This window comes from Westerdykella ornata (assembly GCF_010094085.1).
Source record: "Westerdykella ornata strain CBS 379.55 unplaced genomic scaffold EI97scaffold_38, whole genome shotgun sequence".
Taxonomy (NCBI): domain Eukaryota; kingdom Fungi; phylum Ascomycota; class Dothideomycetes; order Pleosporales; family Sporormiaceae; genus Westerdykella; species Westerdykella ornata.
The window spans coordinates 97,445-125,228 of NW_022986888.1; the positions used below are offsets into that span (position 1 = coordinate 97,445).

General features: G+C 55.0%; 11 protein-coding genes across 11 annotated transcripts; 7 read left to right on the plus strand and 4 right to left on the minus strand.

The window, feature by feature from the left end:
- Positions 1–1,519: 1,519 nt before the first annotated feature.
- On the plus strand, positions 1,520–4,972 carry EI97DRAFT_210109 (uncharacterized protein). Its single transcript, XM_033793762.1, has 2 exons — positions 1,520–3,331; positions 3,385–4,972. Exons 1-2 carry the CDS (start codon positions 1,795–1,797, stop codon positions 4,827–4,829), a joined length of 2,982 nt encoding a protein of 993 aa, XP_033649984.1. The 5' UTR covers positions 1,520–1,794; the 3' UTR covers positions 4,830–4,972.
- Positions 4,973–6,534: 1,562 nt separating this feature from the next.
- EI97DRAFT_210180 (uncharacterized protein) lies at positions 6,535–7,819 on the plus strand. Its single transcript, XM_033793763.1, has 4 exons — positions 6,535–6,563; positions 6,707–6,867; positions 6,947–6,990; positions 7,066–7,819. Exons 2-4 carry the CDS (start codon positions 6,856–6,858, stop codon positions 7,538–7,540), a joined length of 531 nt encoding a protein of 176 aa, XP_033649985.1. The 5' UTR covers positions 6,535–6,563; positions 6,707–6,855; the 3' UTR covers positions 7,541–7,819.
- Positions 7,820–8,212: 393 nt separating this feature from the next.
- EI97DRAFT_436939 (mitochondrial carrier) lies at positions 8,213–10,328 on the plus strand. The gene is made up of 5 exons (XM_033799233.1): positions 8,213–8,767; positions 9,024–9,035; positions 9,125–9,261; positions 9,314–9,942; positions 9,994–10,328. Exons 1-5 carry the CDS (start codon positions 8,659–8,661, stop codon positions 10,022–10,024), a joined length of 918 nt encoding a protein of 305 aa, XP_033649986.1. The 5' UTR covers positions 8,213–8,658; the 3' UTR covers positions 10,025–10,328.
- Positions 10,329–10,436: 108 nt separating this feature from the next.
- On the minus strand, positions 10,437–11,673 carry EI97DRAFT_426379 (acyl-CoA N-acyltransferase; the record flags this gene model as incomplete). The annotated part of the gene is made up of 3 exons (XM_033797190.1): positions 11,497–11,673; positions 10,985–11,442; positions 10,437–10,858 (listed from the first exon to the last, which is right to left on the minus strand). Exons 2-3 carry the CDS (start codon positions 11,388–11,390, stop codon positions 10,437–10,439), a joined length of 828 nt encoding a protein of 275 aa, XP_033649987.1. The 5' UTR covers positions 11,391–11,442; positions 11,497–11,673.
- A 386-nt stretch (positions 11,674–12,059) lies between these two features.
- On the minus strand, positions 12,060–14,163 carry EI97DRAFT_470412 (uncharacterized protein). Its single transcript, XM_033801766.1, has 2 exons — positions 13,681–14,163; positions 12,060–13,630 (listed from the first exon to the last, which is right to left on the minus strand). The coding sequence occupies exons 1-2, from the start codon at positions 14,024–14,026 to the stop codon at positions 12,183–12,185; spliced, it is 1,794 nt and encodes a 597-aa protein (XP_033649988.1). The 5' UTR covers positions 14,027–14,163; the 3' UTR covers positions 12,060–12,182.
- Positions 14,164–14,552: 389 nt separating this feature from the next.
- On the plus strand, positions 14,553–16,948 carry EI97DRAFT_426381 (HET-domain-containing protein). Its single transcript, XM_033797191.1, has 2 exons — positions 14,553–14,956; positions 15,033–16,948. The coding sequence occupies exons 1-2, from the start codon at positions 14,665–14,667 to the stop codon at positions 16,649–16,651; spliced, it is 1,911 nt and encodes a 636-aa protein (XP_033649989.1). The 5' UTR covers positions 14,553–14,664; the 3' UTR covers positions 16,652–16,948.
- Positions 16,949–17,986: 1,038 nt separating this feature from the next.
- Positions 17,987–19,252, plus strand: EI97DRAFT_210298 (uncharacterized protein). The gene is made up of 2 exons (XM_033793764.1): positions 17,987–18,479; positions 18,534–19,252. Exons 1-2 carry the CDS (start codon positions 18,125–18,127, stop codon positions 19,046–19,048), a joined length of 870 nt encoding a protein of 289 aa, XP_033649990.1. The 5' UTR covers positions 17,987–18,124; the 3' UTR covers positions 19,049–19,252.
- A 702-nt stretch (positions 19,253–19,954) lies between these two features.
- Positions 19,955–21,502, minus strand: EI97DRAFT_406314 (ribonuclease T2; the record flags this gene model as incomplete). The annotated part of the gene is made up of 2 exons (XM_033796584.1): positions 21,028–21,502; positions 19,955–20,948 (listed from the first exon to the last, which is right to left on the minus strand). Coding segments are annotated over exons 1-2 (1,332 nt in total), but the record flags the coding sequence as incomplete, so codon positions are not given.
- A 625-nt stretch (positions 21,503–22,127) lies between these two features.
- On the minus strand, positions 22,128–23,853 carry EI97DRAFT_461969 (uncharacterized protein; the record flags this gene model as incomplete). Its single annotated transcript, XM_033801235.1, has 3 exons — positions 22,128–23,133; positions 23,188–23,638; positions 23,691–23,853. 3 exons carry the CDS (start codon positions 23,851–23,853, stop codon positions 22,128–22,130), a joined length of 1,620 nt encoding a protein of 539 aa, XP_033649992.1.
- A 372-nt stretch (positions 23,854–24,225) lies between these two features.
- Positions 24,226–24,998, plus strand: EI97DRAFT_345153 (uncharacterized protein; the record flags this gene model as incomplete). Its single annotated transcript, XM_033794772.1, has 2 exons — positions 24,226–24,340; positions 24,391–24,998. Coding segments are annotated over 2 exons (723 nt in total), but the record flags the coding sequence as incomplete, so codon positions are not given.
- A 945-nt stretch (positions 24,999–25,943) lies between these two features.
- EI97DRAFT_436945 (nicotinate-nucleotide pyrophosphorylase-like protein) lies at positions 25,944–27,512 on the plus strand. The gene is made up of 4 exons (XM_033799234.1): positions 25,944–26,450; positions 26,500–26,555; positions 26,606–26,746; positions 26,797–27,512. The coding sequence occupies exons 1-4, from the start codon at positions 26,286–26,288 to the stop codon at positions 27,374–27,376; spliced, it is 942 nt and encodes a 313-aa protein (XP_033649994.1). The 5' UTR covers positions 25,944–26,285; the 3' UTR covers positions 27,377–27,512.
- Positions 27,513–27,784: the final 272 nt, after the last annotated feature.

Consider the following 27,784-nt stretch of genomic DNA (forward strand, 5'->3'; position numbering starts at 1 on the left):
GCATACCACTACACTTACAAGTACTACCTAGGTACAGAAACAAAAGAATAGTCCACTCCGTACGTACTCTAGCAGTGGTTGTCGCGATAGAGAGATGCTATTGCTACAAATGACATGCAAACTAGGCAGGCTTGTTCCTTCATGTCACTGCTAGTGCGGTTGAACCATGGACATTAAGTAGTCGTTTTGGACCGGTACCGCTCTTGTAGTCGCGAACGCGTATTGAGCTGGACCCACACTCCAGCTGCACTACCAAGGCACGTGCTAGGTACAAGTAGAGTCGGTAGAGAAGTCGAGTACGGCGCCGAAGCTTGTGAAGGGAGCAACGTTATCCAACAAGTCAACTATTGTTGTGATGCAAAGCCTTGTAAATCTGCTCCAAGTCGGCAAGGGCGGCCCTTTTCCATGCCTGGTTTCTTCCCACATGTCTCCTTCAAAAGGCCATGATATTGTGGTACATATTCTCGGACCGGGGGTGTGGGAATAGGGTTGGGGGTCCGCCACGGACTAGAGGTGCGGAAAACCGGGAGCTATTGCACTGGTGCATTGCTAGGGCGCGACGCGTTGCAACAAATACTAGACACTGTGCATTGTTAGTGGAGATAGGAGCCCCCGGGTGTTTGGAATGGGAGACGGGAAAGGTTGAGGTGCACGCTAGGGTGAGAAATAGCCAGTGCCTGCCAGAGACATGCAAGTAGGCTGGGGAAGATTCAAGGTCCAAGGGTTTGTTATTCAAAGGTTCAAAAATGGCAGCCTCACTGCTATTTACGTATGTACCTCACTACGGCCTTTTGCTCGGGCCGACTCCACGTTGTAGTTGCTATCAGATGCTATCAGATGGTACTACCTGGCAAAGCGACCATACTTACAACACCTCATACATCATCTTCACAGGATCAGCTAGCTACACAAATGCCATATATAAAAGGTAGCTGGTGCGCGGCCTGAATCCTGAAAATTGTGAGCTTCCTTTTTTGTGCACAATATGAACAACCTCGGCCGCCAAGCCACGAATTATTCGAATTATTCTATTGGACGATGCAGTTGTATGGGATTTTCTGATTTTCCCATACAAATGGCGAATCCGAACCCCCCCACCACGGGTCTTGTGCCCTGCACGCCCTGCAAGCGCCCACGTCCCTCGTCTCCGCTGTGCACCACCACCACCACCACCACCACCACCACTCCATCTTTCTTCTTTCCGTCGGCCGGTCCATCCGACAATCCCCTCCTATCCGGCCCATCGCTTTTCACCACTGCTCACCCCTCCAACAACCCCTTCTCCTCCTCCTCCTCCTTCTCCTCTTTTCCCTCCTGGGACTCCTTCTCCTTCTCCTTCTCCTTCTCGGATTCCTCCTCCTCGGATTCCTCCTCCTCGGCGCCGCTCCTCGCCCCGACTGCACGTGTACCTGCCCGTGCGTCGCTCCCAGCAGTCACCCATCACCACACTCGGCACCACCACACTCGGCCCAACAAAAGGCACCAAACAGGTGCCAGCCTCACGCTTACGCACCGGATCTCGCACCCTACTTCCCCCCACTCACCTCCTCCAGCTTCGACTCCCTCGCATCTTGGGGCGCCGGTACATCGCTGCCAACTCCGAGCCCCGCCAACTCCTCCTGCCCGCCATACTCCGGAGTCCTCGCCGCGTCGGCGCCACGCCCTCTCCCATGGTCGCGTCCCTCGCCCTTCCACTCCGCCTCGTCGAGCCTTGAGCCCTGGCCCCTGACCCACCCCCGCTCCGTCCGGTGTCCCGCCGCCGCCTTCGCCGGCCGCTCACCCCTCCCCCAAGCCATGAATGGCTACCCTACCTACGCGCAGCCGCCGCTGTTCCCCCAGCCCAGCAATTCATCCCACTTGTCGTCGGACTTACCTCCCACCTCCGCCGGCCTCGATGGCGTCAATGCGAACATGGGCATGGACATGCACACGAACACGGACACCGCCATGGGCATGGGCATGGGCTTTGGCGGCATGCAGCACCAGCAACAGCAGCCTCAACAACAACAGCAACAACAGCGAACAGGCCGCCCAGCGCAATCGTCGACCGACGACGGCGACAAGGTCGACCGCCGGAAGAGTCTCCCTGCCTACGCCAACATGGCCATGCACATGGACAATTCCGACTCGCGGCGCTTCTCACTGCTCAACTTTGGCGGCGATGCCAACAACGCCGTCAACCTCGATGCCTTCTCGTTCAACGACCAGACCGCCATGATGCAACCTCCTCCATCCTTCTCCCAACCCGCCTCCGCCCCGGCCTTCTCCATCAATGCCCAGTTCGCGGCCCAGAATCAACCCCTCGCCAGTCTCCAAACACCCGCTTCCGCATTCTCCTCCCCGCAATATCCAATCGACTCCCTATCCATCGGCACGAACCCCTCCTTTGTGCCTGACTTCTCCATGTCAATGGATCTCCAGATGGAAAATGACGCCCTTTTTCAAGACTTGTCTCTTACCACGCCTCTGATGGACTCGACGTTATTGGATCAGGAATTCATGGATCCTGGGTCTGCTACACTTCCACTAACTACAGGCCCGCAGCCTCTGGGCTCGTATGCGAATTCATCGCTGCCAAACACTGCAGATATAAACTCCTCATTACCCAACGGTACCAACAGCGGGCAACAGACTCAACCGAATGGCCAGGTCATCACTCCCACTAGATTCCATGACCACAGCGGCCACGTCTCTCCATTCGGATCCGGACAAGAGCGACCAATCGCCCCCGCACAGGATGTTCCTGTCGCGGACTTTGCACAGATGAGTCTTCCTTGGACCGCACCGCCGGGCGGTTTCCCCTCTACGATGAACAACAACCCGCACATGAGCACGCAGCAGTTCCAGAACGCTTACTCCAAGACCGGATTCGACATGCTTGGCATTCTGTCGCGGGTAGCCACGAGACCGAATCCGCAAATCGACCTTGGACAGGTAGATCTCTCGTGTGCTTTTGTCGTCTGTGACGCCCAGGCAGAGGACTGCCCAATCGTATACTGCTCGGACAACTTTGGGAACCTCACGGGGTACAATCTGGACGAGATCAGGGGCCAGAACTGCCGCTTCTTACAGTCACCCGAAGGCAAAGTCGAACAGGGCACCAGGAGGAAGTATTGCGATGACAGGTCCGTACGCGCTCTGCGAGAAGCCGTCGATAATTTCCGTGAAGCGCAGGTCAGTCTTATCAACTACCGAAAAGGCGGCCAACCTTTCATGAATCTGCTCACCATGATACCAATCTCATGGGAAGTGGGAGGCCCGGTCAGGTACTTTGTTGGCTTCCAGGTGGACCTCGTGGAGCAACCCAACTCTGTCATCACTGTGAACACCGGTATGTGCAGATCCCCTTCCCCTACCAGCCAGTCCGGCGGCTAACTCGCGCAGACGGAACGCATAAAGTCAGCTATCAACGTCCCCCTGAGATGCCTAGGTACCTGCTAGGCCTTGGTCAGCACGACACAAACATGAGCACGGCACAGGAAGATGTCCAGTCCAAGGAAGACGTCCTGGGCAAGCAAGACGTGGCCGCCATATTGGCATCCCATTCTGCCATTGGCTCTGATGAGGGGCGGAGGCGGATATGGGAAAAGATGCTCGTCGAAAACACCAGCGATGTAGTTTTCGTGCTCTCCCTCAAGGGGGTGTTTCTCTACCTCAACCCCGCAAGCAGCAGAATGCTCGAGTACGACCCGGGTGAACTGACGCTGACTGGCATCTCGTCGGTATGCCACCCCAGCGATATCGTTCCTGTCACTCGGGAGCTCAAGGAGGCGACAGCCGGTTCCTTTGTCAACATCGTTTTCAGGCTAAGACGGAAAGTGAGCGGCTACATGTGGTTCGAAGGCCTCGGAGGACTCGTCGCCGAGCAGGGAAAGGGCCGCAAGTTCATCATCCTCGTGGGCAGGAGCAGGCCCGTATACACACTGAGCAAATCCGTCGTGCGCGCTGCCGGTGGCATAGGTGACAGCGAGTTATGGACCAAGATGTCTACAACGGGGATGTTTCTGTTTGTGTCGGGCAATGTCCGAGCGCTTCTCGATCGCCACCCAGAGGAGCTGGTGGGTACAAGCATACAGGCGCTGATGCGGCCCGAATCGAAGCAGGATTTCGGCCGGATGCTGGAGGCTGCAAGGACTGGGCGGACAGGCGGCGTGAAGCACGAGATTATGAACAGGAAAGGCCAGGCGCTCCAGGCGTACACGACCGTATACCCGGGCGACGCGGTTGAGGGACAGAAGCCCACCTTCCTGATTGCGCAGACGCGGCTCCTCAAATATTCGAGGGGCGCCAAGGGCCAACGGGTGGGGATGTTCACGGGCAAGGAACCGCACTCGGCCGACCTCCGGGGCTCTGCACGTTCGCTGCCAGCGCAAGTTGGATCATCCGCATACCTGAGTACGGGTGCAAATACTCCACTCAGCAATGGATCGGATGCCCGCTTCTCCATGGGAGCGCCGTTCCCCGGGCCGAATCGGCTCCCGACTGGACCTCCCGAGGACAACATCTTCGACGAGCTGAAGACGACGAAGAGCAGTAATTGGCAGTTTGAGCTGCGACAGATGGAGAGACGAAACAGACAGCTTGCGGAGCAGGTGCAGGGACTGCTGGCTGCCAAGAAGAAACGGAAGAGGAGGAAGGGAGCGGCACAGAAGGACTGCGCCAACTGCCACACGACGGTGAGTCCAGAGTGGCGAAGAGGTCCGTCGGGGAATCGGGACCTCTGCAATTCTTGCGGTTTGCGGTACGCCAAGCAGGTACAGATACCTGCTCGGGGTTTCCCTCTGAACTGTTGTGCTAACGTGCGCCCAGATAGGCCGAGTCTCAGCTAGAAACTCGTCGCGGTCGGCGAGTGACAAGGCCAAGAACAGTGTCTCTCCGCGGCATACCCAATCGCCCATAGTGCCTCCAGGTGCAAGTAGCACCACGCTGACCTCCTCGACGGCGCCATCCCCGCATGTTCCCGGTGAAAGGAGAGGGCCCGCTCTGGCGAGCGCGGATAGTCACGCGGCAAAGATTGCCCGCATGGAATCGGATGCGCCGGCAGGGTATGCGGGCGGGATACCGGCCAAGATTGACGAGGACGACGAGCCCTAATGGGACGAGAGACTGATTGATTCACGCTCGTGCGCTTTTCTGCATTCTATTTGTTAGACGATACCCTTGCACCATATCGGTTGTGCCTGTTGTTAGCGCGCGTTGGGAGATACCCCAGGGGCTGTTCCCCTGGAGGAGGTCTACTCTTTCGTCGACTTCTTCCGGGCCGCCCAGATTGTGCTCCATTTCTTCCATGTCGTCCAAGGGAGGTTTCAGTGTCTCGTTGTCACGGCGAACGCTGTGTTTGATATCCTTTGGGGTCGGGCTCGAGAGATTTGTTGGGTCTATGCATTGTTCGGCGTGGTTCGTGTTGTTTTGGATAAATGGGTGCAGGTAATGCAGATAACCATGAGAGATGGGATATGGGTTGGATGATGTATCAACTGGCGGGCGGGTCCTCATATGGCTACGACGGTTATCTAGACGGAGGTCGGGCGCACAATTCCATTGGCTGTACATGTACCGGTTTCTGCGCATCCATATTGGAAGGATAGATGGATGAAGGAAATGGTGACATGGATTCGACAATCGACCTTCTTCCTGCGTTTAGTGGGTGAATAGGAACGGACCTTCGACAGCTTCTTCTCAAGTTCGCATTTACACGCGAGCCTCTTCTTGCCATCTCCTCGGTATTCCAGGCCTGGAGGGATGTGGTCCATCATTTCTATTCTTGACGAGATTTGCAATAATCGATGGAAATCCTCGTGAGTGATCTGCCGAGCCTGGCCCTGACCCGACGATACGGTACCCGATTCCCGTCCGGGGAAAGCGGGGGCATGGAGCGCGGCAGGGTCCTCCTCTTCCCCCCCTGGTTCCCGCCCACGGCTCGAGGGTCAGCCCGCCAAGGGTTCGCGAAGGGGGGAGGAGGAGGATCCATGGATGCGCATGAAACGTGAAACAAACAAACACGGAGCAAGCAACACCGAAAGGACAAGGGTGCGCGACGAGGCAGAAAAAGACCGTGATTTTTCTTTTTTGATACCGTCTCTGCTCCTGCTTTTCACCACTCACTTATTATTACCACCAGACTACCGAGACCTCGCTCGCTCGCTCATTGCTGGTTAACGTTGCGGTTGGCGTTTCCGCCCCATCCTCCCCGCCGACGCCCCTTTCTCAATCCACGCGCGCGCCTCGATTGTTAGGATATTGCTTTTTCCTCCGCTCTTCGCGTGTTTTCTTTGTGCACTGGTGCTGTGCCGCACAGAGAGTCCTGTTTTTCCTTCTTTCGTTTCGCCTCGCGCAGTCGCTCGCTCGCTCGACATCTCAGTCGCTATTTATCTACTTATCGATTTGGAGGACCTCGTGCGCTGCTTGTTCAGTCGAGGGTTTGGGAGGAGATTGGACTGGATTTTGGAAGATTTGGAAGATTTGGAAGGGACGCGCAAGAGGAGGGAAGTTTGTTGTGAATTGATTTGGGTGAGAATATTACTGGGCACAGACGGGACAAACGGACTGGGCGCGAATTGGAAGTGAGCGAAGGACTGTTGCAAATTGTGGAACTGGGGACGTGTACGGAGGATCTGACCGGCGAGCGCATACCTACCTACCTACCCACCAACGGGGGCGAGGTTGAGAACGTGTGCGAGTGCGATTTTACGGACGACAGAGCGAGCGAGCAAAGAGCGAACGGCTGAACGAGTGGACATTGTCCGCGCGCGCATACGGGTACAGGGAGAGACGCATTCGTAGTGGACGATCGCGCAAGTGGGAAGACGGAAGCCATGGGAGATATACAACGCATCACCATTACGATATGTGGGGATGGAGGATGCGGTGGGTTTGGCACTCTCATAGCGCAACTGCCGCTTTCCGGTTTACAAGGGTTTCGGGCTGATATACTTATTCAGGAAAGTCGTCCATCACGCTGCGGCTGGTGAGAAGTCAATGGACGCACGAGTGAGTCGTCCTCTCTCTCCTCTAACCTTGCAATACAGAAACACCCCACGCTGACAATCTCCTACCATCATATAGATACGACCCCACCATCGAAGACTCCTACTCCGTCACCCGCCACATCGACGGCACGCCCTACCTCCTCATGCTGACCGACACAGCCGGGCAGGAAGAATACCGCTCGCTCTGGGCCTCATCGAACCTCTCGTCCGACGCCTTCCTGCTCGTCTACGACATCACCAACGCGCACTCGCTCGCCGCCCTCGACTACTACGCCGACATGATCGAGATGGAGGAGGAAGTGAGGATGGACCAGGGCAAAGTGAAGCCCGTGAAGATGGTCGTGGGGAACAAGTGCGATTTGCAGAGTCTACGGCAGGTGGAGAGTAAGGAGGGGTGGGGGTGGGCGAGGAGGAGGGGCGCCGGATTCATGGAGACGAGCGCGAGGGAGATGGTGAATGTCGAGGAGACGTTTGCTCGTGAGTGTCGCGTTCTTGATTCGTTCTTCCGTTTGTTCGCTGCAGTTGCGCAGGCGGAAGGAGAGGTGTACTGACTCTTTGCAGAGCTTGTGAGACGCGTGGTAGAAGTGCGCCGGCAAGCGGCAGGTGGAGGCGCGGGCGTAGATGCACAAGGCATGTCCCGCACGGAAGCGTTACCGCCTTTGAACGAGAAGGACGGGTCCAAGGAGCGGAATGGTGGAGATGCAGATGGGAAGAACGGCTTCTGGGCTAAGTTGAGGTGTTGGTGAATGCGGTTCACTAGCACAAGTTGTTGCAGAGAGCCCAGAGCTGCTGTTCGAAAGTGGTTGTCTTTGTTTCGATAGGAAGGCTGATGTTGATTTCTTTGTATTCTTGATACGTTTGCGTCCTGTTTTCTCTCTTTCCTATATTTTTCTTTTTTATTCTATGTTTTCTCCTGTATGTAGAGGGTTTGTTCGAGCGAGGAGTATGGGGCCTACGAGGCGACATGGATATCCAGTTGAACTGTTAATAGTATTTGGAGTGGGGAAGGCAGGGAGGAATGGTGGGGGTTATGTACGATCTGTTCGATGTCCATCCCTTTAGAAGAAGAAGAATTCCTTCAGGTCTATATCTAGATCTGTCTACCAAAGATGTTGTACCGTGCCATGAACATGGCTTGGCAGAGAGGTTCTTCCGCTAGCCGAGTCCGAGACCGCAAACATTCCCCGAACGTCGGAATTTCGACGGGCTTGGCATCAAGCACGTCAACGCGGAACGGACAAGGGTTGGGGACATGCTTTCCCCTTTTGTTCCAGGGCACAATTGTTTCTTCCAGGACTTTATTATTACTCTCTGCCAATTATTCTGAAAACCCTTTTTTCTTTGGGGAAAAGGTTCTCTCGAAAGGGCAAAGGAAGGGAAGAGATAAGCAGGGGAAATACTTGGTAAGGGAAAGAGATAGCGCGGGGTGATCTGATAAGCCGGGGATTCGGTCGGAGAACTGGTAGCGGACCGCGTTATTGTCGTTGCTGGAGGACGCAAATTACCTTTATCTCGTGTACACTTGGGCGAAAACGAGGGAGAGGAAGAGAAAGAGATAGCGATTGTCGAGAGCTTTTGGAGGGGTTCTACGGACAGCATATCTTGCCGTTCATCGGGTAGTGGAGTCGCATTCGCTTGTCCCCTCAAGTTGGAAGAGCATTCGTGGAAAATGACGTACGCGGAGGAAGTCGAGGTCAGGGACGAGGCGCAGGGGCTGAAGAGGACGTTGAAGGATTTGTTTGCTGGGGCGGTGGGGGGTGTGGCGCAGGTTTTGCTGGGTGAGTTGGGTTTTTTGTTTTTCATTTTTGCTGGGTTTTGTGTTTGCGAGTCAAGGGTAAAGGGGAGGGAGACTTTAATGTATGGGGGTGTGGACGGAAAATGAGAGGTGGGACGGTAGTATTGTCTAATGTTGCGGATGGGTTCTCGCCGTTGGGCAGTTGAGCGGGGGTGCTACGTTAGGATCTTTGGTGGAAACGGTGTCGATTCGTTTCTAGTGTAAATATGTTTATGGAACCAGACTAACAGCTGCTACAGGACAGCCTTTTGGTAAGTCATTTGACTTCGACCCCACCGGACAACGGCTCTTCTTGGACCTGTGCCTATCATCGTGCAACCGCTAACCACATGTAATCAAGACATCGTCAAAGTCCGGTTACAAACCACATCCCAGTACTCCAATGCCCTGGACGCCGCCTCCAAAATCTACAAAAACGAAGGCCCCCTGGCCTTCTACAAAGGCACATTGACGCCCCTCGTCGGCATCGGCGCCTGCGTTCGTACCCACCCCTCCCTCCATCTCTCTCCTCGTACTAATAACCCCCCAGGTCTCCGTCCAATTCGGCGCCTTCCACTACGCCCGCCGCGCCTTCGAAGCCCGCAACACCGCCTCGGGCGCCCCCGCCCACCTCTCCTACGCCCAATACTACGCCGCCGGCGCCTTCGCCGGTCTCGCCAACACAGTCCTCTCCTCGCCCATCGAGCACATCCGCATCCGCCTGCAGACGCAACCGCACGGCGCCGCACGCCTGTACAACGGGCCCGTCGACTGCGTGCGCAAACTGGCCTCGCACGCGGGCGTCTTCCGCGGCGTGTACCGCGGCACGGCGGTGACGTGGCTGCGCGAAGCCCAGGCGTACGGCGTGTGGTTCACGACGTTTGAGTTTCTGATGAACAGCGACGCGCGGCGCAACCGTATCAGGCGCGAGGACATTTCGACGCTCAAGGTTGCGCTGTACGGTGGGCTGGCGGGCGAGGCGCTCTGGATCGCGAGTTATCCATTCGATGTCGTCAAGAGCAAGATGCAGAGTGATGGGTTTGGGGCAGGGCAGCGGTATAAGAGTATGAGGGATTGTTTTCGGCAGACGTGGAAGGGAGAGGGCGTGAGGGGGTTTTGGAAGGGGTTGGGCCCGACGCTGTTGAGGGCGATGCCGGTTAGTGCGGGGACGTTTGCGACGTAAGTTCTTTGTAAGGAATAAGGGGATATTGAGGTGCTAATGTGGAGTAGGGTCGAGTTGACTATGAGGTTGATTAACTGAGAGGCTGGGTGGATTTAGGGGGGTGAAGGGAGTCGATTGTATTGCCCACGCAGAAACGACATTCAACAATCACGGTCTTGGGGTGACGGCTATGGCGTCGACGGCATGGTGGGGATATCTGGAACGAGTGTCTTCATCTCATCATGAGGATTCGGCTGACAACGAAGGATATATTCTGAGTAGACTTGGCAGCATAGAGGAAAGACATCTAACCATCATCAGAGTTTGCATTGAGACCGTTCCATAAAGGCGGTTTCAGGTATATCGTTCGACTCGTCCGCTTCTCCCTGCTCATTGCTCCAACCCCTACTAAGCACCGTCAGCAAGCCAATGGCCCAGTTGAGTAGAGCATGACGGACATGGTTTATCTCCAGTCACTGTCACGTCTCCAGCCCTTTTTACATCCCGCCCACTACTTCCTTTCCCCCTTCACCTTGCTTTCCCTCCTTTCCCTCCCCTGTCTCTCCAACCACTCCCCCCTCCCCAACCCAAAAACATGCAAATCCATCACCCTCCCCTTCTTCCACACATGCCCCCTCAACACGCCCTCCTGCACAAACCCACACTTCCTCAACACATTCATACTCGCCTCATTCCCGCTGAACACCATAGCGCACAGCCGCGAAATCCCCTCCGCATTGGTCCGCCGCTTCTCCTCCTGCGCGGCAGGGGAATCGCAATCGAAGACCCAAGCAATAAAAGAGGCGAGCACGTCCGTCATGTAGCCCTTCCGCCAGTGCGGTTCCGCGAGCCAGTACCCGAGTTCGGCCGTGTGGGCGTGGACGTCGGAGCCGCGCTTGAGGCCGATGCCGCCGATGATATCTTCTGCTACTCCTTCTCGTTGCTCGCTTGGTTTGCGTCCCGTCTGTTCCGCGTTCTTCATCTTCCCCATCTCCTTCTCATCCTCAACCTCAACTCCACCCCCACCCCTTCCTTCCCCATCCCCTCCCTCCCGCCCACCCTCCTCGGGAATCGTGAAAACGTAATTCGGCAACTTGTCCCGCAGATTCATCTCGATCCAGCGCTCCGCGTGCGCCAGTGTATATGGATGCGCAAACGCGAGGGACATGTACTCTGTGATGGATGCCGGGGCGCAGGCGATGGCCATGCTGGGTGCGTCGAGCGGGTGCATGGGGCGGAGGGGGAGGCGGTGTTTGGTGGTGTGCAGGATGGGGGGTGGGTAGGGGAGGGAGGGGTCTAGGGGGTTGAGGTTGGGGGTGCATTGGGAGGGAACTGTGTTGGAGGGGATGTTGGAGGGAGAGGGAGAGGGGTGGGAGGGTGCGGGGGGTGTGAGGAGCGGGTTGGGAAGTGGAGGTGAGGAAATTGTAGATGTAGGCGCCGGTTGTGGTGTAGCCATTGTGGTCATGCTGGTTGTTGAGAGGGATTCTGGAGGCGCAAATTGCGGGCGGAATCTCTGTCTACTCGACGTTTTAGCAAAACTCCAGTCGTATCTTAATACAAAGACCTCTCACTTCGTATACGTGTTTTCCCCTCCTCCTGATCCCAGATGTGACTGTCCTGTCGGAGATATGTATGCGTGCTTCTCAGCTCCTCTGGTTCTCGATCCCTTCGTTAAATAAGCTCTTCAACTTCCGGACGCAATCACGCGTTTTGCTTGTTTTACTTTTTGCTGAAGTTGTCTTCAGTAGGACTTTCGTGAGCCGTATTATATCTCCCTCTGAGCTTTATTTCCAATCCCTTGGACCCAGACCCTCGCTGACTCAACCCTCCGCTTTCTTCAGCTGCACTCAAACCCTTGCTTCTCACCTGCCTAATTGAGAGGCTCCGTGAGGCAGAGAATATTAATCAAATGCGAGATGCATGATGTTAGGTTGGAATATCGGTGAGAAAGTGGTAATACCTGGTGACGCGAATAGAGCGGTTTACATGCTGTGAGTTGACTTTAGGGGCCTTCAAACGGACGGCGATGCAGTCTTATGGAGCAGTCTTCAATCGTACGGTACGGACAAGGAGACAAGTCAACAACGCATGTCCTAAGGGCACTTCCAGAAAGCTGTGAACGCGGCACAATGCAGGCGTTTCTATTAGTATTTCATCCAGGCCGGAAAGTCTGTAAAGCTCGCGCAAACCGCTGAATATCTCTCCCAACATGACTCCCATGCTTTACACAGACGCGAGATGCGCCCTCTTCCTATATTCACCGCAGCAGCCCCAATCTTCTGAGCGTATTTACACGCACCTTGGTGCCCCCATTCCGCCCCACCAGCCCTCGAGCCACCCGATTAGCCTTCTCAATCAACCCACCCCTCCATACCCAAAACTGGTACTCGATGCTCCTCGCCACATCCGCCCCTTCCACCTTCGCCACTTGCTCCACCACCCATGCCATCGTCTTACCATTCACAAACTTATTCCTCGTCATAGCCTCCGCAAGACAGATCCTTACCAAGGCCTTCGTAAAGAGCGGTTTCATAGGGAGATCGTAGGAAACGAGATATCTGTGAAGTTGTTTCACGGCACGCCAGTTATGCGTCGAACTGCGTGTGTGGTTAATGGAGTAGCGGTGAGCGAGTTCGTGGATGATTTCCGCGCGGCGGTAACTTGGAGCGTCGATGGTTTCGTTCCAGTAGGACGGCGGGAGGACGTTGGCCGAACGTGCGCGATCCAATATGGCCTGGAATTGAACGTTGGCGTGGTGGACGCGGATGTCGTGTCCAGCGTAGACCGAGTTGACTCCGGTAATCGCAGCTTTCGTTTGGGCATCGACGAGCTTCAGAGCTTGCGTGGGGACGAGATCCCAAATCTGCCCTGACGAGGCTACGTTTAGAGAATCAGATTGGACCACTCGGGATAGGTGGTTCACAACCTGCTGGTGAAAGGTGCGGGTCTGGCGTCTATAGGTACGCGTACTGGACAGGAAGTTCGCGAGCCACTGCAAGGATTGGAATGCTGAACCTTCAATAGAATTGCGGTGATCAAGGAGGAGCTTTTGCCATCTTGCCCAATAAAGAAGCCGACAGGTATCAGCATCAAGGACGTCCTTGCAAAGGAGCGGTGTTGCAATCTTCTTATACAGGGTTGCAATTGCGTGTCCACCGCCAGCTCTTGAGGTGCCGTCGCTTTGGGGCAATATCAAGCGGTCGAATTGAACACGCAGGTGCCGCAGCAATCGAGTACCTTCATGAGTCCCCAATGACGGTAAAGGGACCCCGGGTTGCGACAGCCATCGGGCAATGTCTCTCGGGCTCCAATGGCTGCGGGTGAGCCGTTCGAGGATTCGCAATGTCAGAAGAGGCCCTTGGTCTTCTATGGCATACCCCTTTCCGCAACACCTCACTAATGCTTTTCGTCGCTCTGAAGGCGGGAGTTGATCTGCCAATCGCAGCCAGGCATCAAAGTGAGCGAGAAAGCTTTCGACGTTGCTGGATAGTCGCAGGCGATCCTCGACGGCCCTAATCTCGAGGTCCAGGCTGACGGTAACCTCCACGGCATCTTGTGCATCTCTCTCTTCTGACATCTCTTTACTCGGATGGCTTCCCCAGTCCATCATAGTCTCCATGTGCGCCGATGCTTTCCGGTCATGATTTTGGGCAGGGACTGCGCTCGGGAAAGGCGGCTCTGGGGGTACGTTTCTAATGTCGAAGGCTGTAATTGATTCAGTATCGAGTCAGAGGTCCCATCTGGAAAGTACGTACGTATACCACGCGGGTCTGAAGCCGTGGACAACGACGGGGCCTCATATCTCCAAGACGGGTTCCCGCCGGACCGCGCACCGAACAACGCCTTGAGGTCGAACAACGGCACCCCAAAACCCTCTTGTGGAAGGCTGGCTTGCACACTCAATTTGCGCTTGACGGCCCTCCTCCTGGCCTCCAATGGCCCCGGGACGTGGCTGCCATGGCGTTTTTGATGCGTGCATCCGGCGCGGAAAAAGCGGTGCAGAGTCCGCAAGAGAAGCTCGTCGGGGATCCAGATGTGAGGCTGCGGCGGCGAGTTGAGCGATTGCACTGCCTTGCTGCAGGCAATGGGAGGGCGTTGCATCAAGCGGCGTGGTCAGCGGTCCATGGAGGTTGGGTGAAGACGTTCGGCTCGTGGTTGAGGAGCTGTCCCGAATTGGACGCTTAGTCAGCTAAGGTTGCAACACATGACGATGCGCGATCAAGGTTGTTACTCGAAAACAAATCAATCAGGACGGTGTATAGTCCACTTGTACATCAAGAGCATTCACGATCTAAGACCTAAAATCCCCATAGCGGATGATAGATACCCCGCTACAGCCGTTTGGACTCACGTGAAGTCGCGTCGCGTTTAGCCCAGTTCGGGAGACTCCAACCACATCTCATTGTGAGAAACCAAAACGCCTCAATCCTGAAGGGTAACCAGAACTTGAGTCCAGCTTCAAGCTTGGTCCTCCGCAATCGATACTGCACCTGAAGCAGGGTGGGATCTGTTGGGAGTTCATAGATGTGAACATGTTAACCACAACTCTGGCCCCAGGTAGAGTAATAACGTTACACAGTATAGTATGTATTTGGGGCTGAGCGGCCGAACCAGCCTTGCGCCAACACCGATGATTTCCTTCAATCGTCGCCTGGCATGATCTCTAACAGTCGATTTTATTCGCAGCCAGCGTTAACTGTCGCATCTATCGTACATAGCATCCCCTTGTCGAGCTTTCCATGGACCCCAGGCCCAAAGAGAATATTTGCAGCGTGTGCCGATATGACGACAAAGGACCCGCATATGCAATTGTTATGCTACAGCCGAGTCTCTATAGATCCGCGAGTGCGGGTTGCGAACTATGCACCTTGATTCTTCGAGGAATACACACTCTCTCAGATCTGAACAGGGGAGCTACGGGTGTCGAAGGAGGAGAGAACCGCTTCCTTTGGAGGCCAGGGGGCCAGCTGGCCAATAAAGGCGAGTGGGGAAATAGAACTTGGGACACTTGTGACTTCTATGTGCTTCCTGGTAAATGTTCTCTGACAGCTGGGTGCCGGCTGGGTACGTGCATATGTTGGAGAGTGTTCTAACAAACCTTTGCCAGGCAGCTTTAACCCTTTCCCAACAATGATAAGGACGGCTTGTCATCTTCCTGGCGACTCGGCGTCTGACTTGTCTGTTGTCCAAGTCCAAAGATGGTTGCGACGCTGCAGTGCGGCCCACCGAAAATGTGGGAGCGTTGATCTCGATGTGCCTCTCCCGACACGACTCATCGACGTTGGATCTGGCTTACGGCTTGTGGAGACGAAGGGCATGCGTGGCCGCTACGTCTGCCTCAGTCACTGCTGGGGGGATCACACCTCGACTTCTGCGCACCAGGCTTTCAAAACCACTCGGAAGAACCTCGATGCAAATCTAGAAAAGATTGAATTTACCTCTCTACCAAAGACATATAGAGAGGCAATCACATTCACGAGAAAGCTGGAGCTGAGATACATATGGATCGACTCCCTCTGCATCATTCAAGATGATGAAGACGATTGGCGCCACGAAGCCAGTCTCATGGCCAACGTTTACGAGAACGCCGTCTTGACTCTCGGTGCCACAGCATCCGCATCCAACACAGAGGGACTCTTCAGAGTTGGCTCGTCGACCCACCGTCCCATTGAACTTCGTGGCGAGACGTCAAACGGAGAAAAATACACAGTTTACGCAAGACGCGCACTCGACCACTGGATCCGTGACCAACCATTATTCCAAAGAGCTTGGATCTTCCAGGAACGCTACCTGTCGCCTCGCTTTCTGCACTTCACATCCAATGAATTGATCTGGGAATGCAAAGAGTGCATAGACTGCGAATGCAATCAGAACACACTTTTGGGGGCCCCAAAAAGCAACCTCGTTTCCTACTACAACGATCCCAAGTCGTCCTATCCCGACGCTTTTACAGCCTCGCCCTATCGCGTGCAGGTCGCTTGGCGAGATGTGGTCTCCGCTTACACGAAACTCAACCTGAGTTATGCCCGAGACACGCTGCCGGCAGTTTCCGGGATCGCGAAGAAATTCATGGGGATTCGGCCTGGAGATAGATATTTAGCTGGCCTGTGGGAATCCTCTTTTGTGCAAGACCTGCTTTGGAATGTAATATCCATTGGGGGTACGGAGAAGGAGAGGATTCGACCACGGCCGGAGAAGTGGAGAGCGCCTACTTGGTCGTGGGCATCTGTTGATTCGGCAGTGACCAGCAAGGGCACTCTGCAGAGCCTTGTGGATATTGACGAGCCAGGGACGAGTCCATGCGTGGAGGTGGTCGCCGTCGATTGTACTCCAGCTGGACACGACATAACCGGAGAGCTGTCCAGTGCGCATGCTATTCTGAGAGGATGGATAATGGCAGGATATATATCTCTCAAACTCACGCCGAATAACTATTGGCAACACTACATGACCAACAGAGGAGACGAAGCGAGATTCTTCCCGAATTATAGATTCGACGTTGATGATGAATCTCGTGTCCAGGATGGAGACGGCATATTCTGCTTGTGGATCGCTACGCCTAGTCCGAAGAATTGGCGGCTATCGGAAGAATTTCTGGTGCTGAGGAGGAAGAGTGGCGTGGTTGGGACATTCGAGAGGATTGGGTTAATGAGGCTTTCTGACGACGACGACTTCTATAGGATGTTTGAATCGCTGCGAGAGGAGTGTACACTGACGATGGTTTGAAACAGCAAAGACGTCTCGTTCTTAGGAGACTTGAGGTGAGGATTTGACAACGTCTTCAAGGAAACGGTTAAGTGAACCGCGCCTGGGCAGCCAATGCAAGCGCACGTGACTTTCATATTGAAGCGTCCGGCGGACGCCGAGGGAGACATGTGAGAAAGTGAAAGGCTCGATTGGTAATCGAGACGAGAGCTCGGGATTATCTTCCGGGGTTTTTTGATGAATGGAGCCGCGTGTTGAGTAGTGAGCATGTTGGTCAGGGCCTTTGCCGTAGAGGAACAGCTCCAGATCGCAGTCGACACCAACAAAGATATATTCCTCTCCACAGAGTACTTGTAGAGTTCGGTGGCCTCCATCAGGCCGCGCAACCCATGAAATGCCCAGAAGGAGAGGCGCCTCCCGTGGATCCGCAGCGCACCTGGGCAAAAAGGTGAAACGTGGTGGCCGCCCATGCCCCTTGTCTGTCCGAGAAGGTTGCGGCGTTGTGCCGCCATGGCCGTTTTCCCTCTGCAGCTGGAGGCATTATTTGCACAGCAATAATTCTTCTCCATTATTACCATGTGCTGTGTATCCTGCTGGGCAATGTTTCTTCCATCTTCTCTTGGTGGTGGTGACAATCTCAAGCCGCGCTGCTGTGCCTCCATATTAATAGCCGGCCCAACGCGTGGTCATCAATTCCCAGGTGGCAGAATGAGAACTGCGCGGTCTGACGGGATTTGCGGACTTACCGCTTTGGGCATGCACCTACGCACGGGCCATTCCTCATTTTACTGTGTACCAACGCCCTCCTGAGCGGCCCACTTGTCCTTCCTTGTCCTTCACCTCTCTCACTCGTTAGCCAGCCCGTCTCTGTTCCCTTCATCAACCACTCTCCCTCTCATCGTCGACCGTCGCCATCACGCTCGCTATTGCTGCCTTTCCTCCGTCCGCTCTTTTACCCCTCGCTTCCGCCGCCGATACAGACGTTCCTTCTCACTCGTCGCCCCCCAGCCCAGATCGCCAGGGGATTAAGGGGCACCGCAAACGCGTTTCACCCGCATTCCACCGCCTTCCCATCCCTCCGCTGCGTGTTTCGAATTCGCCAGCTGCCACACGTCGTTGACCGACTGCTCTGCTGGCCATCTTCGACACCAGCTTCCCGGGACCTGATATCGTTGTGCTGTGGTAGACGCCTCTACTACTCCGGTACCTCATCGTCATCGCAAATCGGCCGAGCCCACAAACGGCCGGCCACTACCCCGACCTTTTCAGGAACCCGCAACAACACCATCTCCAATCGGCCCGAGTCCATCAACCCCAACCTCACGACGACCGTCCATGCCCGTCTTGACCTCTGTTTAGACCCAGTGCTGCACGCCTCTTGCCGCCGTCGACTTCAGCAATCTGCTCGCTGACGCTAAGCAGCTCCAGCTCTGCTTATCCCGTCGACGGCACAATCAGCACCCTTTTTCTTCCACACATACACACAAACCTCACATGATGGTTTCGGCCAGCATCGTCAGCGCCTTCGCGGCCGCTGCCGTGTTCTCCGTCGCTACTGCACAGCAAGCTTCATCAGTAGTGTCAATTCCCACACCTACCGTCACACTGCCGGCGAATGCCATGACTGCTATCGGATGCTTCGAGACTTCGGTTCCGCTCATAGACCATGGTTCCTACCTGTACCAGTCGCCTGGAAACTGCCAGCTCATCTGCATCATGTTGAACAAGCCCGTCATGGCCCTGTCCGATGGCGAAAGGTGTTATTGCGGAGACCTGATTCCTCCCAAGAAGGCTCAAGTCGACAACTCTTCTTGCGATACCGACTGCAGGGGAGACGATAGAAATAAATGTATGTCCACCATATATTGACTCCTCATTCAATAGAGTATGCTGACAGTCGCAGGCGGTGGGCCTTCCAAATATTTCGTCTCGCTATCGGGAACCACGAAGAACAGAATCGAAAACTTCGACCCCGACAAGGTCTCGTCCAGCTCGACAAGCACCACTCAGCCACCTCCAACTTCTGCACCGCCCAACACTGCCAGCGCCACTCCGACCGAGCAACCCAAAAGCTCCGGACCTAACAAGGCGGGCATTGCGGCCGGTGTGGTAGTTGGTGTTGTAGCGTTAGCCGCAATCGTTGGTGGCGTCCTCTATTTCCTCCGCCAGAAGAAACGACGCGAGTTGGAGGAGGAGCACCGCCGCCAGGCCGCGGTCAACTCATTCGTTTCCGGGGGTAAGGGTCACAGCAGTGCCGCATCCATGACGGATTCCCGCCTAGATCCAGACTTCATGAACCGGAGATACAGCAATGGCAGTATTGCAGACAACGAGGACTATTCCAGACGGATTCTGAAGGTATCTCCACTCCATCAAAATGAGATGCGTGTTTCTGCTGCTAACTCAGACATTAGGTGACCAACGCATAGTGGAGGTATCGATGACTGTCCGACGCGACGTCGATTCTCTACCCTTCGGCACGGATTCAGCTCGTCGCTTCCATCCCAACATCGCCCGTAACGTTCCGGGTAAACCTTGACGAGAGAGAGTTTAGCTAGTGTAGCACCTTGGGCATCATCACAGTGATATGCGCAGACTGCGGGTTGTGATTGCTTTGGCTCTCCCTCTGGATGACTTTTTACATGGGCTCTTTTATGCGTGGAACTGGAACATGACTCGAAACATCATCTTGGAATCTTTGAAAGGGCAAGAAGAAGCCATGTGGTGCTAAAGTCTGTACTCACCCTTCCCTCTGCTTCACTTTGTGTTTATATGTTTGGAGAAAAGAGGCGTTTATCGGTTTGATGTGATACTACTGGTCTCGTTATGTTGCGAGTGGCGAGCGAGCGGGCAACCAACCATCTCTCTGGGCATTTTTCTAAGGGTGGAGGGGGTTATATGGAGGTTGGGGGAATTGAGTACCATGTCACTCCTTTGATGGCGGATGTGCCTGGCCTGCGTGTATGCAGTCAGTCCCTTTTTATCGAATTCTATTTCCAAAGACCGTTGATTTCCTTGCATTCGTTGTGCTTGGTCAAGCGATTGCAGTGCTCTCTACTCGTCCAGTTCCTCGACCATGTTTGGCGATAATAGTGGGGAGGAGAGGTATTTTGAATACTCGAGCATATATCGATGTCGACTCTACGCTATTTAGAAGGCCTCTAAATATCTGAACACATCCTCTCCATGTAATCCAACATGGACACAACCGGTTCCCGACGGGTATACAAGCCACTCTAAATATCCCTTCCCCACCACATATCACCATCCCAATACTCCCTCGAGCTCTCCAAACCCATCTTTCCTGTCTAACTAAACCCCCTCCCACCTCACCCTCACCCCCTCCCTATGCTCCCCGCCCGCCCAAACCCTCACCTTCCCCCACCCCCGAGCTATCTTGTCGGCACTAAACTTTGTGCTCCCGCCCACGGCCAACTCGCCCTCTTCCGAGTGCGTGAAGCCCGTAGGCGCCTTGATGACGTTGCGCCCGCAGACCAGGGCACCGGCGTGGATGCCGCAGGGGCCCTTGGAGGTGCTGAGGGTGAAAGCGGACGACGACGACTCGGAAGAGGACGACTGCGAAGAAGAGGTAGGTAAAGCCTCTGCTGTGAACACCGCACAAGTACCGCTTGCATACCACTCGCCGCGCGAAATGAGACAGCCGTGCGGTTCGCCCTCGACGTAGACTCTCAGATTGCCTTTACCCTGGAAGGGTTTGCCATCTCCACCTCCTCCTCCACCTCCGCCACCACCTCCTCCCGTCTTCGCCTTGGGAAGATACCGTATCCCCACCCTCGGACAACTAGACTTGGTCCCATCCGGTTCCGCGGGGACAAACTCGCCCTCCTGCACGGAACCCCGCATATTGAAATGGTACCAAATCTCATTCAATGCCCCGTTCTTACACCCCAGCGTCACCCGCACGCCACCCCTCTTCCGTCCCAGCGCCTCCTGGATCTGCGCAAACGTATACGTCTGTGTATGCGAGGGCGTGATGCCCGCCTCGGCCAACCAGGTGAAACTGGGGAGCGCGGTGAACAATTCGACGGCTTTGGAGAAGTAATCGACGACTTCCTGCGTCGGCGTGTACGAGGCTTGCGGGAGGTAGCAGTGGGGTTCGAGCGTCGAGATGCAGGTGCCGTGTTTGCTCCACTCGTGCTGCCAGAGCGTGGCGTCGTTGCCGCGGTTGTCTTTCCAGAACGTCGACATTTGGGCGAGGAGCGTGCTGCGGTTGAACGAGGTGAGGATCGAGGTGATGTTGGTGTAGGTGCGGGAAGGGTCGCAGTTGGCTTCGTAGGTGCCGTCGCAGCGGTCGGGCCTGTTTTCATTCATTCATTCATTGCTCCTCAGTATCTTATGACGAGCGGGGTTAATGAAGCGTGTATGGTAGAACTCACCACAGCCCGTGGATTGTCCAGCTATCCTCGGGCCCCGTCGGCGGATGCGTATCCCAGAACTGCGTCTGCAGCATCTGGCCCCCCGGGTAGTTGAAGCAGCATAGATTCTCCACGACCGTCGTGTTGTGGCAGCTGAGTTGCGGGTGGGGACATGCTTGTGTGGCGCCAACGGGTTGTTGGCCTGTGAGGGGACTTTCCTGTGCGTTTCCGAAGGGGATCTGGGGGGAGGAGTCGCGGAAGATGTGCTGCTCGGGGGTGCGCGAGAGGAAGGCGGTGCTGCTGAGGGCCAAGGTGGAGAGGGAGCGGAGCGAGGGGAGCGATGGTGGGAGGAGAGGCATGGTGTCTTGCTCGTTGGGGACTGAAGTACAGAGTAGTACGCTGTGGAACGCTGCCAGAGCGACCTCTAGCTGTACTGTTTGAGGTATGACAGTCTCTTGTATCTCTACCGGCTTGGAGCAGGACCGTCCGTTCCAAGGTTGCATCAGCTGGTGTTGGGAGGCGATAAGCTCGGCGATAGGCGCAGACGCGTCCAGGCACGCGGAGAGCGGCAGGGTTGTGGGTCCCTGCAGCTGAGAAACGGACGCTATCCTTGTTAAGGAATGGTGGATATTCCGCACCTTCACCTTCACCATCACCTTCGAGTACGTTGCACAAATGCGGCACTGTGTTAACAAATAGCTGACTTGATTTCATATTAGGCATAATTGAATATATTGACATGCTTGGACAGGCTTATATACTCCTACCTATAATATAACAGCGTTAGCAGCATAACAATTATCACCTCCTAACTACTAGCTGCAAAGCCATTCTTAGGTTGGAGCGACGCTGTTTCAGTCACGTTGTGATCCTTCGTGACTTCAGAAAACCCAGAATCTTTGTTCAAACTAGTGGAGGATGACCGAAACATCATTGTGCCATTGACAGTGCAGAGAAAGTAGAAAACACTCATGGCGAGTCGGGGTATCTATTAGCGATTATCGCTCATGAAAACATAATCCAGAAGTTACAAACCCCCTGTTGAGCAGCAGCACAACAAAGAGTCATGATTCTCGCACCTCTGCGACATTCCGAGGCGCTGACGACCTCGTCTGCTCCTCCTAGTAGTAGCTGTGCGCATCATCTGCATGATCCGGCCGGCTTCCCACGTCGTCCAAACTCCTATACTGCCCCAGTCCCCGTTCTCCACGACCTCGCCCGCCTTTGGGCCCACCACCACCACGCCCGCCGTAACCTCCAGCACCGCGTCCCCGAGGCGCAGATATGTTTCGGTTACCGCCGCGGCCACGACTACCACCTCCTCGCCCATGGAACCCGTTCGCCGGGCGCGAGAAATTCGACCGTCCCTCCTTTGCATGGCCGGGATTGGCATCTCGTTCGTCGGAGCGATCCCGCTTATGATGAGCCCATCCCTTCCTGGGGACACGGTCCCATCCCTCCTCCCTCTCCTCCTCAATCCGCAGCATCGCCTTCTCCTCGACCGTCGTCTCGAACATGTAGGCCTGATCATCCGGAACGGGCTGCCAGTTCGAAATCCGCGCTGCGTCGGCCGGTCGTCCCCCTCTGCGTATCGCCAACACAACCGTCGGTGTCGGATTCTCGGAGTAGATCTTCGTTGACTTTGGGACTGGCTCTACTCTTGCTGCCCAGATCTTATTCTCAAAGCAGGAGACGCCAGTCACCTTCCACATAACCTTGGCACCTATACCTCCAACTTTGTCCAGGATGCTCTTGGGGCAAGGTTTGGGTGTGATCAAGATGGTATTGGCGAGCTGTTTGATGTCATCCTTCGCGTTGCCCGCCTGTGCTTTTACTAGCGTCATCAACTTCTCGCTCATAGCGGGCGGAATCATATATCCCGTGTAGAAGACGGTCTTCTTGATCTCGTACGGAACGGCTCCCGGTGCCGCGGTTCCTGCCTTGATCGCAAGGTTGTGTGCATTGCACATCCGCTGTACTTCTGCAACTTCCGTGACGGGATCGAGCTGGGTGGAGTTCTCGGTGACCTGTACAACTTCCGCTTTGATGGGTTGTCGTGACGTGGGAAGCCGGTTCGCCATGAGGTCTCTGTTGAAGTCGAAGAAGAAATCGCGAAATCCTTTCGTGCTGCTAATGGTGAGCATGCTGATCCCTACCGCAGGCTTATATTTGCGGACTTACTGTTTCGGTCTATCCTCGTATATTCGAATCTCCTCTGCATCTTTGTACGTGTAGACCATCTCCTTGAGAATCGCCTGCTTGAATTCCATGGTCGACTTGAACTTCTGCCCGGAAGGGCCAGTCGTCGGTTTCAGACAGATCATATGAAATTCAAGATTCCGGCTCCTGACAATGCGCTTGATCAAGTCGGAGAAGCCTGCCTCTGACCGGCCAGTAAGGAGCACACATAGCGCATCCTTCTGCTGCATTGTCAACTCCACCAGTGACACGACATGTTCGTTCCACCACCCATTCCACGCTCGAGCTTCTTCCTTCTCTACACCCTCTCCTGTGGCTGCTAGAATCGTCTTGTCATGCCACCACCCGCCGTCGAGGAACGCGTCGGGTGCGGCAAGCTGACCGAGAGTGGGGCCGGCCCATATCGCCTTGTTGGGAAGGGGACTCGCGAATACTTTGAATATCAGTAATTCGTACAATTACAAAGCGGTCGACTGTTTTCTTACATGTATTGTCAAAATCGTAGACATGTATCGCCTTCACCTCGGATACCGGCGGCAGGTCCTTGTCTTCCGGATTGCACCGCCACCTCTTCAGAGCAGTAATTGTGTGGCATGCTGCTGGTTTCGCTGACGGCTGTGTTGACACAGCCGAATATGCGGAGGTCATGGTTGCCGGGGGAGCTGCGAGTGGGAGAGGAGGGCGACGTTTCGTAAGTAGAGAAGGCCTTGCCACTCGAAGCACAGGGAGCATCAACGCGCGTGGAGTCAATGGGAGACGAGGGTTGCGGGGGGAGAGCAAGGCGGGTCGCCGCGAATAAGTTGCGGAGTGGAAAGTCCTCGATTTTTATGCAGGTGGGAGAATGACGAACCCAGGGTACTGGGGCGCTAGCTGGTGAACGTTTGGGTAGTCTGTGCGTTTCGCCGCATCACCTCCGAGATGGACTGGCTTCGATCTCTCTTCAACTTTGTTACCCACCGTCCTCATCACCCATGCATGGAGGCGAACACCAGTTCGAGTGAGGTAGAAACAACCGACACATGCGTCATCTGTCTCTCCTCTGTAACTGAGCGAGCTGTTGCTTCGTGCGGACATGACGCCTTCGACTTCCGATGCCTGAAACTTTGGCTTCAACAACGCTCAGCATGCCCGTTGTGTACGTGCTTCCCTAGTCATTGTATAACAGTCCAGTGTTAACCTTAGTAGGCAAGACAGAGGTTACCGCCGTCACCTACCAATGTAGCTCCTCTCGGGAGCTCAGAATATACGAGGTCCTCCCCGCCCGCCTACCTCCGGTCCCTCCGGAAAGCAACCATGCCTTCGACAGCCAGTCTCAGGTACATCGGCGCCGCCACATCCACCGGCGCCCGTTCTCCCCACCAAGCAGAGACGTAGCCGTTCTGAGACGCCGCCATATATACCGCCACCAACTGTACTCCCTTCACGTAGGCTCGAATTCCCTATCAGGTTACCGAAACTTCACCCCGGAAGAGTTCGCCGCCTCGCCGGAGCTCCAGTCTCGAGCGCGTATGTGGATCCGTCGCGAACTCCGCGTGTTCAGCTTTCTCTATTCCGGGCCTTCTGATAGCACGTCTGTCGAGGGGGCAACTACCAGCAGCCACGCCGAGTTCCTTATCACTTACATTGTTGCAATCTTGAAGAAGATGGATATCAAAGCCAGCGATGGGAGGGCGGAAGATATGCTGCAGGAAGTGCTGGGACGGCAGAATGCGAGGCTGTTTCTTCATGAACTGAGCTCATGGCTCCGCAGTCCGTACCAGAAGCCGCAGGAATGGGACCGACGCGTGCAGTACCTAAAACGACTACCGGATGAACTCGATGAAGAGGGCAGACCTGTATGGAAATCGAAGCGTGCCGGCACATCAGATTGTGTTTCACCAAGCCAAAGTCCCCCGAAGAGACCTCGCACGGAGACAGATGCGACACCGCGATCGGACCCTGGTTGAGATGAAGGTCGAGGAACGGTTCACCATCTATCTTTCCCGAAAGGTACAAGATTCTGGGTTGCTGAGCCCTACTCAAGAATCATTCTGTGCCCTCGCAACCCGCATGTGGATCACGCCGCACATCTGTCTGGCTGCCAGCACTGCAACTACATGTGGTGGGAGGAGGAAATTCCCGAGAACACAGCGGAACGGGCTGCCGAAGCTGTCGTCATTTCGCGGCCGTCAAGGGCAGGGACACTGCGGAGAGGTTGTGTGGACCCGTGGGTGCCCACTGCCGGACGAAGAGACAGCTTCCCTTGCTCATGAGGCAGTGTCACCTAAACCCTCCCGGATAGGGCGACGAGCAAGGCGAGGGCAAAGGGCCGTGACCCAACCCACAACTTCTGAAAGTCTCAATATGAGAGACAGGGCCAATGGTTTCATCATAGGATATCTGGTACTTGCCGGAGATCAAAGGCTAAACATAGGAGCGTATACGTACTCACATAATCCATAATTCCGAGTAGCTTCCTTTGAGCTCACTCTGGTATACAGAACAACAGGCCTGCATTGCGTACATAGCAGATCATTATTGACGTATCCATCTCCACCTATATTGCATGGTATCTCTCATGTCGTCACTATCTCCTCTTGAGAACATGGCACCGCCTCCACGGGTGTGAGCAGAAAGGCTCGAGGTTTTAGTGCTTGATGAGTGCTGGTCCCCGGTGCTTCTCAAAGCTATCTGTAGTCTATACAATGTAAGTGTCAAGGACGATACCAACGAATACCTGTGTAACAGAGAACAGATGGGGTACACGGGCCGATTTGGAACAGATCGCTGTTTTCCTGCATGCTTCGTGACATCTTCAGTTGCTCCGCACTGGAGCCTGCCGCACTTCTACAGCCGACAGGAATAGAGCTTCCAAGCATCGCGAATACGAACGTGCATTTTCTGAAGCACAGGGTATATGGGGATGAGGCACCCTGGACATCCCACCATCGTTATCGATAGGAGTGTTTCGTTATCGATAAGAGTGGGCCGAGGGCCCCGCACCCTTAGACCTCCGTCAACTTTCCTAGTACCTGTGCGGCATGCTTGATCTTTGTATTTCCTTGAACAGAAGACCGAATTTCTCAATCGATTCCGTCGTCATGGTCGAAGGTGCCCCCGCATACGGTACAGTCGCACATCTGCTTCCCCAGACGTACAAGAGGCTAGTGGCGGAATGGCTTGAGGAGGATACCCCCAGCTTCGACTACGGGGGCTTCGTGGTCGGAGAGGAGATCGCCGAAGCCAGGCTTTTGGGGAAGAGCGAGGTAGGTTGCATCGTTGATTCTACCGGAAAGCGTGCTCATAGGGATGTAGGGAATTGTAGCGGGTGTACCCTTTTTCAATGAGGTGTTCCGGCAATTGGATTGCACGTGAGTCATCTGAGGAGGACATCGGCGGCAAGCATACTGATGTCTGACAGTGTTGAGTGGCATATAAAAGAGGGCGAGGCTTTCACCCCCGTCAAGCACTGCGCAACAGTGCGGGGTCCCGTGCGGAAACTCCTCCTGGGTGAGAGAGTGGCGCTCAATACGCTCGCACGATGCTCAGGGATAGCCACCAAGTCCGAAAACCCCAGTGAAATGGTCATTTGACGAGCGCTGATCGGAATAGATCCTCGCGACTTCTTGCTTTACTGCGGAAAGCAAGATATAAGAACATTCTTGCCGGAACACGAAAGACCACTCCAGGGTACCGTCTCGTGGAGAAGTACGGCATGCTCGTTGGCGGTGTGGACGCCCACCGTGTAGACCTTTCGTCGATGACGATGCTCAAAGACAACCACATAGTGGCTGCGGGAAGCATAACGAATGCCGTGCGAGCGGCCAAATCAGCAGGCGGCTTCGCCATCAAGGTGGAAGTAGAGTGCCAGAGTTTCGAGGAGGCGGACGAAGCAATTGCTGCGGGCGCCGATATTGTCATGCTGGACAACTTCACGGCAGATGGGGTCAAGGTCGCCGCTGCACAACTAAAAGATAAGTGGGGCAGAGGGCAAGGCGAGAGAAAGAACTTCTTGGTCGAGGTCAGTGGAGGCTTGACGGAGGAGAATGTCGAGGCGTATGTGTGCGATGATGTGGATATTGTGAGTACGAGCAGTATCCACCAAGGGGTGAAGCACGTCGACTTCTCCCTCAAAATAGTGCCGAAGGGCAAAGAGGATGAGAAGGAGGCTGGTGAGAGCCTGGAAGTCTGAGTTGCAGATAACATGGGGTTCCTCAAGAGAGATGTGGTTAGGCATAGCGATTCCTGTCTAGGCTAGCGCCTCGGGCATATAAGCCCAGCCTGTGTAGATACTACAGTAAACCTCCCAAAACCGAACACTTTCCAACATCAACCACTGTCAAACATGTCCCAATCTTGCAAGTCTCTGCGTGCACCGCGTTGGTCAAGATATAGTACCGGAAGGGCCAATCTAAGGGGCTTCAAAACCGCAAACATGACGTAACATTGCCCTTTCTTACTAAAGTCTAGCACTATTCCTTTGCTTTTTTTTCGCATGAAGATGCGGATAGAATGCAAGAGCCGGCCTCCGACGACGCCTAGAGTTCCTGATCCTGATGGGACCAGTGCGGCCGGGAACCAATACGTCTGAAAAGGATCG

What these genes read in the sequence shown, in the direction of transcription:
- EI97DRAFT_210298 (XM_033793764.1), top strand. Translation starts at nt 18,125, where the DNA reads ATGATGGTTTCGGCCAGCATCGTCAGCGCCTTCGCGGCCGCTGCCGTG. An exon ending in GGGAGACGATAGAAATAAAT is followed by an intron (nt 18,480 to 18,533) that starts GTATGTCCACCA and finishes TGACAGTCGCAG; the next exon opens with GCGGTGGGCCTTCCAAATAT.
- EI97DRAFT_210109 (XM_033793762.1), top strand. Translation starts at nt 1,795, where the DNA reads ATGAATGGCTACCCTACCTACGCGCAGCCGCCGCTGTTCCCCCAGCCC. An exon ending in TGTCATCACTGTGAACACCG is followed by an intron (nt 3,332 to 3,384) that starts GTATGTGCAGAT and finishes TAACTCGCGCAG; the next exon opens with ACGGAACGCATAAAGTCAGC.
- EI97DRAFT_470412 (XM_033801766.1), bottom strand. Translation starts at nt 14,026, where the DNA reads ATGCAACGCCCTCCCATTGCCTGCAGCAAGGCAGTGCAATCGCTCAAC. An exon ending in TTCAGACCCGCGTGGTATAC is followed by an intron (nt 13,631 to 13,680) that starts GTACGTACTTTC and finishes AATCAATTACAG; the next exon opens with CCTTCGACATTAGAAACGTA.
- EI97DRAFT_426381 (XM_033797191.1), top strand. Translation starts at nt 14,665, where the DNA reads ATGGACCCCAGGCCCAAAGAGAATATTTGCAGCGTGTGCCGATATGAC. An exon ending in TGACTTCTATGTGCTTCCTG is followed by an intron (nt 14,957 to 15,032) that starts GTAAATGTTCTC and finishes AACCTTTGCCAG; the next exon opens with GCAGCTTTAACCCTTTCCCA.
- EI97DRAFT_210180 (XM_033793763.1), top strand. An exon ending in AGAAGTCAATGGACGCACGA is followed by an intron (nt 6,991 to 7,065) that starts GTGAGTCGTCCT and finishes ACCATCATATAG; the next exon opens with ATACGACCCCACCATCGAAG.
- EI97DRAFT_436939 (XM_033799233.1), top strand. Translation starts at nt 8,659, where the DNA reads ATGACGTACGCGGAGGAAGTCGAGGTCAGGGACGAGGCGCAGGGGCTG. An exon ending in TCGTCGGCATCGGCGCCTGC is followed by an intron (nt 9,262 to 9,313) that starts GTTCGTACCCAC and finishes ATAACCCCCCAG; the next exon opens with GTCTCCGTCCAATTCGGCGC. An exon ending in AGTGCGGGGACGTTTGCGAC is followed by an intron (nt 9,943 to 9,993) that starts GTAAGTTCTTTG and finishes AATGTGGAGTAG; the next exon opens with GGTCGAGTTGACTATGAGGT.
- EI97DRAFT_436945 (XM_033799234.1), top strand. Translation starts at nt 26,286, where the DNA reads ATGGTCGAAGGTGCCCCCGCATACGGTACAGTCGCACATCTGCTTCCC. An exon ending in GGCTTTTGGGGAAGAGCGAG is followed by an intron (nt 26,451 to 26,499) that starts GTAGGTTGCATC and finishes ATAGGGATGTAG; the next exon opens with GGAATTGTAGCGGGTGTACC. An exon ending in TGCTCAGGGATAGCCACCAA is followed by an intron (nt 26,747 to 26,796) that starts GTCCGAAAACCC and finishes TGATCGGAATAG; the next exon opens with ATCCTCGCGACTTCTTGCTT.